The sequence below is a fragment of the Acyrthosiphon pisum genome, chromosome A1 (genome assembly GCF_005508785.2).
Source record: "Acyrthosiphon pisum isolate AL4f chromosome A1, pea_aphid_22Mar2018_4r6ur, whole genome shotgun sequence".
Classification (NCBI taxonomy): domain Eukaryota; kingdom Metazoa; phylum Arthropoda; class Insecta; order Hemiptera; family Aphididae; genus Acyrthosiphon; species Acyrthosiphon pisum.
In genome coordinates this window covers 96,431,952-96,441,058 of record NC_042494.1, presented here as the reverse complement: position 1 = coordinate 96,441,058, position 9,107 = coordinate 96,431,952, and the positions used below count along the sequence as shown (strand labels likewise).

The window sequence follows — 9,107 nt, the reverse complement described above, 5'->3', positions numbered from 1 at the left end:
TCAGCTCTAGATTGAATGATGGACGGATATAAGTCTCCTCCAATCAACATATCTACTGGCGCAGGGTGATCAAATTGGGGGTCTGCAAAAACAAGGTGACGATAGCGATCTCGTACTCAGTTGGCAAAACTCTGTTAGGCATCGTCGACATAATGCGAGGTAAGACAATGACGTTGGTTACCTTAAATTCGGCAGCGTCGGCTTGTACAGGGAAAAAGTTAAAATTAGTCTGACCTTTGACAGTGGTAACCGGTTTGGGAAAGTCCAATGACCTCAACAGGACACTTCCTTCGCGTCAAACCTAACCGGTGGACACAATCTACTGTCATTGCGGACACCTGTGATCCACTGTCTAACACTGCCCTGACTGTTTGTAAGGCTCCTGTATTGTCACGAACCCTAACTACGACCGTTCCCAACAAAACAGTGGTTTCCGTATGTGTAACTCCCGAAAACTGTGTTGCATTACAACTTGTAGCTCGTTCGGAGTTGTCATTTGTCTTATCGGTACTCGATTTTGTAGTATCATCTGTCAAATGTAGTAATGTACTATGTTTACTCGAACACGTACGGCACGTAAAAGACGTAGGACACGCACTGCTCGTGTGTCCACTGTTCAAACAAACAAAACATAATTGATTTTTATTGACAAAATCGCGGCGACTGGTAACTGTTAGCTTTCGGAATCCAAAACACTTGTAAATTGCATGTGGGTGTCCACAAAACAAACACTTTTTTGACTTGGCGGGGTTGACCACGGCTAACGATGTCTTCTCGGACTTCTTGCCCTGGATCTTCTTAATCGTTGTCTTCCCTAAGGTCTTTTCATTATTTTCCACACAACTAATGCTAAAACTACTGCCGACGTTTTCTAAAACGTTACATCGTTGTGATACGAAATCTAATAATGAGTTCAAATCAGGTATTTCATTTTTCACAACAGTAGCCTCAAATAATCGTCGTGTCAAAGGATCAATAACGCGTGAACCGATGTAGAATAATATAAAACCAGCCAAGTCTCCAACTCCAAGAGCTTGTATAGCTGATACATTTTCCCGAAAGGTATTGACGAACAATGAAAGTGATACAGGAGATTCCTTTGTTAACGGCGCAAATGCAAATAGTTTTTCAATGTGCGCAGTAACCAATAGGCGCTTATTATCATACCGATTTTTAAGCGCGTTCCAAGCAATAGAATAATTGTCAGCTGTAAGTGGCACCGCCTTTACTATTGTTAACGGTGGACCTAATAAATAAGACAACAGGTAATGGAAACGCTCAATATCTTCGTAATGTTTGTTGTCGTGCACCAAAGATGTAAACATATCACGGAATGAGCACCATTCAATGATATTTCCATCAAATTTTGGTATCTCTATTCGTGGTAAGATCAGTGATTGCACAGAAGATTGACTCCTATCATTGCTCGTATCATTGCGTGGAGCGGATATCGAAGCATTCGGTTTTAACTTTGCTACTATTACATTAATCTGATCACACATTGATTGCATTGTTTCGGTGACGTTTTCATCCACTTCCATAAATTTGTCTACTTCGTCGGCCTCAGCAAGTGTTGACAGAATATGTTTTTGTTCATTATTGAAAGTAGTGACAAGTCGATCTAACGACATAACTCGAGCTTCTAGTGTGGGACGATTTTCGGAATTGATTACAGCATCCTTAGCAATGCTTAATATTTTATTAATCGATCGTAACGCGACGTCTCTTGCGGCACGCGCACGCGTTAATTCGATCTTTTTTTGCTCATTGTAAATTTGTTGCTGATTTTTTTTTCGGCATTGTATAAACGATGTAGTACCTAAGCACCTAACAACGCAAAACCACCAAACAAGACAAAGAAACACAAAGATGCTAATAGGATAAACAAATAATAATATTCTACAAAACCAAATAATATACTAACACTAATTGATAGCTATCCGTGGCCGAAAGGACCAAATGTTTAGTTGTGATAGCCAGTTTAAATATACATGGTTATATCCTAACTCTTTCACTGGTAATTTAATAAATAATTAATAATTAAAGGCGATGTAAAATATATAGAAATAAAACAAATGATATTTTAATAGTGGACTGTATAAATTTATTGCATATAAGTAGGAAAATATGATGTACACGAGAGCACCTTAAATGATATGTTAGTCCTACCAAATAATAATACAAATAATAATTGATCAACAAATCACAAACGTGAGTGTGATAATAATAATATTATAAACATAAGCACACGGTGTTGATATCAACAACCGCTACAATACGATAAAAATGATAATCTAATACATAATGATAATACGGAGTGATACGTCTGACCTGGTCGTTGATCGGCTGCCCCATACGACGTGTCGACGAATGCGATGTCCTCCAATCAAGTATACATACGGCGGTTTACATCACAATGAACCAAACAATATAATAGTTGACCAAGCGTATGTCACGTAATGCGCGTATAACAACTACCAGTTAGTTAACGCGAATAATCAAATCCATGTGCGCAACAGCCAGTAACGGCGACAACACAAACACGTGCGCAACTGCCAATAACGGCGACAACACAAACATATGATCGACCGCGTAACGCCCACGATGTCTTATTAAACAAAAAAAAAAAAACAAAAAAAATATGTACATTTTTGGGAAAAAGCAGGAGATGGAACAATGAAAGAAGGTTAAGCGTTGTCAGTAGGTAGTTTGACCAACTTCACGACTGGACGTTTCAGTGTCCCTTCTGCAGTCTTGACAGTGGCTACACGGACCACTTGGTCAGCACCAGGATGGACCTCGATGATTCGACCAAGCTGCCACATCAACGGAGGTCGAGAAGGTGAATTTATGACAACGATATCTCCGACACCGAGACTAGGATTTTGATGGAACCATTTTTGTCTGCTCTGCAGCGTATGGAGATATTCCCGACTCCATCGTTTCCAGAATGACTGAAGGGCTTGTCTAATTAACTGCCAGCGCTTGAGACGATTCTGCGGAACGTCAGCAATGTCGTGTTCGGGAATCGCCATTAGAGGTTGCCCAATTAAAAAATGTCCTGGTGTTAGCACAGATAAATCGTTCAGATCGGTCGACATGGCGACTAATGGGCGAGAGTTGAGTACACCTTCAATACGTGTGATTAGCGTCATCAATTCTTCCAGAGTATACACCTGATTACCTACTACCTTCTTTAGATGTAACTTAGTACTCTTAATAGCAGCCTCCCAAATACCACCAAAGTGCGGAGCCGCAGGCGGATTGAACTTCCATTGACATGGAACTCGTGCATGAAGTGCTTCCTTCGTTGCTGCATCGTGGAATAATGTCTTGAGTTGTTTCGCTGCTCCAACGTAATTAGTTCCACAGTCAGAATGAATCTGCACCGGAATACCTCGCCGAGCCACAAATCGATCGAGAGACGCTAGGAATGCCTCCGTCGACAAGTCTGTGACGACCTCCAGGTGCACAGCCTTGGTAGATAGACAGACAAATAACCCAAGATACGCCTTATGCGTCTTTGAGTTACGGCGTTGACTCTCCTTGATGGTGAAGGGACCTCCGTAATCCATGCCCACGTTGGAAAATGGTCGGAATTGTTGGACCCTTGTTGATGGTAAATCTGGCATCAATGGTTGGGGAGCTGCGGCCTTGTATCTAGTACACACTGTACATATGAATATGGCTTGACGAATCGCAGCTCGAATTGAAACGATCCAGAAACGGCGCTGAACTAACGAAGCTACTAAACGCGTTCCACCATGTAAAGTATTGAGATGGTAGTGATGGACAATAAGCTGAGCAAGGTGAGACGATTTCGACAACAAAATAGGGTGTTTGGCGTCGGTGCGCAAGCCCAAATGCTGTAAACGACCGCCTACTCTAATAATATCATGAGCGTCGACGAAGGGTGCAAGCTGAGCAAGGGAACTCGGAGTGACGATGGAATTTGAAGTTACTAGTTGGTGATACAAATCTGAGTAATATAACCTTTGGGTGTACATTGTTACCTTAATTAATACTTTCTCGTACTCTAGCCAAGTGATTGGTCCACTCACAACCGTACGTTGCCGAGCCTTGTCAGCAAACCTAAGACAGTATGCTAACACCCGTTGTATCTTGCGCAACACGGAAAAACGTTGGATGAAGCTAGCATCAACCTGTCGGGTTAGAAGCATATTTTTTGATGGGCGTTTATATTCAGGAAGCTCTTCAGGACTTACACTTGATGTAGTAACAACCGGCCATTGGCATTCAGCATAATGAAGGAATTTTGGTCCATGTAAAAATGATGAGCATGCTACCAAAGCATCTGGCAGTAATCCTCGCGAGGCAGGGTCAGCTGGATTTTCTGAAGTACCAACGTGTGCCCATTCGCACTGGGGCACGAGGTCTCGTATTTTGGATACACGATTAGTGACGAATATTTTAAACAGCCTTTGTTCGGCTGTGAGCCAGGATAAAACAATGGTTGAATCTGTCCATGCCCGGACTCGCGTAATCTTGACTTTATCCCGTAAGGTTTTCAAACGTATCGACAACAGACGTGACAACAGGAGCGCGGCACAGAGCTCCAACCGGGGTATGGTTAACGACATATCCGTTGATGATGACTTCAGTGGTGCAACCTTTGTTTTACACGCTATGAAATATACTTTGACATTACCATCCTGGTCTACCACTCGCAAATACACTGTTGCTGCGTATCCAACCTGAGACGCGTCAGCGAATCCTAATAATTGTATATCTTGACTATTAATATTTATAACTTTTTATAATTTTTTTTTTTGTTTTCTAAAATCCTTTTGCCTGCGGGCGCCAACACCCTCCTTCAATTTTTTTTTTAAGATTTTAAGTCTAGCTATTTTTTTTTCATAATTTAATACCTCATGCCCTGATAATTTAGGTAGAGAGATTAGTTTCTTCAGTTTGAGAATCTAGAGTATGTAGTTTGCAATTTTAAAAATGAGACCCTTCTTTACAATTTTTTCTAAATTTTTTTTTTGTCGTCTAAAATGCTTTTGCCTGCAGGCGCCAACACCCTCCTTCAATGTTTTTTTTTATGATTTCAAGTGTGGCTTAATTTTTTCAACATTGATTACTAGGTGTCCTCATAATAATCGTTCTTTGATGAATTGATTAGCAAGAATAGTTTTTACTATTTAAGACTCCGGAGATTGTAATTTGATATCTTCAGTATCCCTTCTTTATAATTTTATCTAAATTTTTTTTTTGTTTTCTAAAATGCTTTTGCCTGCGGGCGCCAACACCCTCCTTCAATTTTTTTTTTAAGATTTTAAGTTAAGCTATTTTTTTCATAATTGAATACCTCATGCCTTGATAAATTAGGAAGAGAGATTAGTTTCTTCAGTTTGAGAATCTAGAGAATGTAGTTTGCAATTTTCAATAAGAGTCTCTTCTTTATAATTTTTTCTAAATTTTTTTTTTTGTTCTAAAATGCTTTTGCCTGCGGGTGCCAACACCCTCCTTCAATTTTTTTTGTAAGATTTTAAATCTAGCTATTTTTTTTCATTATTTAATACCTCATGCCCTGATAAATTAGGTAGAGAGATTAGTTTCTTCAGTTTGAGAATCTAGAGTATGTAGTTTGCAATTTTAAAAATTAGTCCCTTCTATATATTTTTTTCTAAATTTTTTTTTTGTTTTCTAAAATGCTTTTACCTGGTGCCCTCATATTATTCATACTTTGTTGAATTGATTAGTAAGAATATTATTTCTGTTTAAGGATCTAGAGATTGTAGTTTGCCTTTTTAAATATGAGTCCCTTCTTTATAATTTTTTCTACATTTTTTTTTGTTTTTTAAAATCCTTTTGCCTGCGGGCGCCAACACCCTTCTTCAATTTTTTTTTATGATTTTAAGTGTGGCTTAATTTTTTCATCATTGATTACCTCATGCCCTCATAATATTCATACTTTGTAGAATTGATTAGTAAGAAAATTATTTTTGTTTAAGGATCTAGAGATTGTAGTTTGCCTATTTAAATATGAATCCCTAATTTATAACTTTTTATAATTTTTTTTTTGTGTCTAAAATGCTTTTGCCTGCGGGCGCCAACACCCTCCTTCAATTTTTTTTTTAAGATTTTAAGTCTAAATATTTTTTTTCATAATTGAATACCTCATGCCCTGATAAATTAGGTAGAGAGATTAGTTTCTTCAGTTTGAGAATCTAGCGAATGTAGTTTGCAATTTTAAATATGAATCCCTAATTTATAATTTTTTATAATTTTTTTTTTTGTCAACTAAAATGCTTTTGCCTGTGGGCGCCAACACCCTCCTTCGATTTTTTTTTATGATTTTAAGTGTGGCTTAATTTTTTCAACATTGACTACATAGTGCTCTCATAATATTAATACTTTGATGAATTGATGAGCAAGAATGGTTTTTTCTATTTAAAACTTCGGAGATTGTAATTTGATATCTTCAGTATCCCTTCTTTATAATTTTTTCTAAATTTATTTTTTGTTTTCTAAAACGCTTTTGCCTGCAGGCGCCAACACCCTCCTTCAACTTTTTTTTTATGATTTTAAGTGTGACTTAATTTTTTCAACATTGATTACCTGGTTCCCTTCTTTATAATTTTTTCTAATTTTTTTTTTGTTTTCTAAAATGGTTTTGCATGCAGGCGCCAACATCCTCCTTCAATTTTTTTTTTAAGATTTTAAGTCTAGCAATTTTTTTATTATAATTTAATACCTCATGCCCTGATAATTTAGGTAGAGAGATTAGTTTCTTCAGTTTGAGAATCTAGAGTATGTAGTTTGCAATTTTAAAAATGAGACCCTTCTTTACAATTTTTTCTAAATTTTTTTTTTGTCGTCTAAAATGCTTTTGCCTGCGGGTGCCAACACCCTCCTTGAATTTTTATTTATGATTTTAAGTGTGTCTTAATTTTTTCATAATTTAATACCTCATGCCCTCATAATATTCATACTTTGTTGAATTGATTAGTAAGAAAATTATTTTTGTTTAAGGATCTAGAGATTGTAGTTTGCCTTTTTAAATATGAATCCCTAATTTATAACTTTTATAATTTTTTTTTTTTGTTTTCTAAAATCCTTTTGCCTGCGGGCGCCACCACCCTCTTCAATTTTTTTTGTAAGATTTTAAATACATAGCTATTTATTTCATAATTAAATACCTAAGGCCCTGATAAATTAGGTAGAGAGATTAGTTTCTTCAGTTTGAGAATCTAGAGAATGTAGTTTGCAATTTTCCAAAAGAGTCCATCTTTATAATTTTTTCTAAATTTTTTTTTTGTTTTCTAAAATGCTTTTACCTGGTGCCCTCATATTATTCATACTTTGTTGAATTGATTAGTAAGAATATTATTTCTGTTTAAAAATCTAGAGATTGTAGTTTGCCTTTTTAAATATGAGTCCCTTCTTTATAATTTTTTCTAAATTTTTTTTTGTTTTCTAAAATGCTTTTGCCTGCAGGCGCCAACACCCTCCTTCAATTTTTTTTTATTTTTTTAAGTGCGGCTTAATTTTTTCAACATTGACTACCCGGTGCCCTCATAATATTCATACTTTGTTGAATTGATTAGTAAGAATATTATTTCTGTTTAAGGATCTAGAGATTGTAGTTTGCCTTTTTAAGTATGAGTCCCTTCTTTATAATTTTTTCTAAATTTTTTTTTTGTTTTCTTAAATGCCTTTGCCCTTGGGCGCCAACACCCTCCTTCAATTTTTTTTGTAAGATTTTAAATCTAGCTATTTTTTTTCATAATTGAATACCTCATGCCCTGATAAATTAGGTAGAGAGATTAGTTTCTTCAGTTTGAGAATCTAGCGAATGTAGTTTGCAATTTTAAATATGAATCCCTAATTTATAATTTTTTATAATTTTTTTTTTGTGTTCTAAAATGCTTTTGCCTGTGGGCGCCAACACCCTCCTTCGATTTTTTTTTTATGATTTTAAGTGTGGCTTAATTTTTTCAACATTGACTACATAGTGCTCTCATAATATTAATACTTTGATGAATTGATGAGCAAGAATGGTTTTTTCTATTTAAAACTTCGGAGATTGTAATTTGATATCTTCAGTATCCCTTCTTTATAATTTTTTCTAAATTTATTTTTTGTTTTCTAAAACGCTTTTGCCTGCAGGCGCCAACACCCTCCTTCAACTTTTTTTTTATGATTTTAAGTGTGACTTAATTTTTTCAACATTGATTACCTGGTTCCCTTCTTTATAATTTTTTCTAATTTTTTTTTTGTTTTCTAAAATGGTTTTGCATGCAGGCGCCAACATCCTCCTTCAATTTTTTTTTTAAGATTTTAAGTCTAGCAATTTTTTTATTATAATTTAATACCTCATGCCCTGATAATTTAGGTAGAGAGATTAGTTTCTTCAGTTTGAGAATCTAGAGTATGTAGTTTGCAATTTTAAAAATGAGACCCTTCTTTACAATTTTTTCTAAATTTTTTTTTTGTCGTCTAAAATGCTTTTGCCTGCGGGTGCCAACACCCTCCTTCAATTTTTTTTGTAAGATTTTAAATCTAGCTATTTTTTTCCATAATTTAATACCTCATGCCTGATAAATTAGGTAGAGAGATTAGTTTCTTCAGTTTGAGAATCTAGCGAATGTAGTTTGCAATTTTAAATATGAATCCCTAATTTATAATTTTATCTAAATTTTTTTTTTGTTTTCTAAAATGCTTTTACCTGGTGCCCTAAAAATATTCATACTTTGTTGAATTGATTAGTAAGAATGTTTTTTTCTATTTAAGACTTCGGAGATTGTAATTTAATATCTTCAGTATCCCTTATTTATATTTTTTCTAAATTTTTTTTTTGTTTTCTAAAATGGTTTTGCCTGCGGGCGCAGACACCCTCCTTCAATTTTTTTTTTAAGATTTTAGGTCAAGCTATTTATTTCATAATTAAATACCTAATGCCCTGATAAATTAGGTAGAGAGATTAGTTTCTTCAGTTTGAGAATCTAGAGTATGTAGTTTGCAATTTTAAAAATGAATCACAAATTTATAATTTTTTTCTAAATTTTTTTTTTTGTTTTTTAAAATCCTTTTGCCTGCGGGCGCCAACACCCTTCCTTTGAATTTTTATTTATGATTTT

At 35.3% G+C, this 9,107-nt stretch overlaps 3 protein-coding genes across 3 annotated transcripts in view; all 3 read right to left on the bottom strand.

The window, feature by feature from the left end:
- The window catches only part of LOC103308568, a 7,161-nt gene extending 7,010 nt beyond the window's left edge, over positions 1 to 151 (bottom strand). The window contains exon 1 of the mRNA XM_008182173.2: positions 61 to 151. Within this exon, the coding sequence (XP_008180395.1) occupies positions 61 to 151 (91 nt within the window). The remainder of the gene's footprint in view (positions 1 to 60) is intronic.
- Positions 152 to 224: 73 nt separating this feature from the next.
- On the bottom strand, positions 225 to 1,631 carry LOC103308567. The gene has a single exon (XM_008182172.1). The coding sequence runs from the start codon at positions 1,629 to 1,631 to the stop codon at positions 225 to 227; it is 1,407 nt and encodes a 468-aa protein (XP_008180394.1).
- A 1,056-nt stretch (positions 1,632 to 2,687) lies between these two features.
- Positions 2,688 to 4,601, bottom strand: LOC103308566. Its single transcript, XM_008182171.1, has one exon. The coding sequence runs from the start codon at positions 4,599 to 4,601 to the stop codon at positions 2,688 to 2,690; it is 1,914 nt and encodes a 637-aa protein (XP_008180393.1).
- Positions 4,602 to 9,107: the final 4,506 nt, after the last annotated feature.

Bases quoted from the DNA above. Each gene is read 5' to 3' on its own strand.
- LOC103308567 (XM_008182172.1), bottom strand. From the start codon at position 1,631: ATGTCGTTAGATCGACTTGTCACTACTTTCAATAATGAACAAAAACAT.
- LOC103308566 (XM_008182171.1), bottom strand. From the start codon at position 4,601: ATGTCGTTAACCATACCCCGGTTGGAGCTCTGTGCCGCGCTCCTGTTG.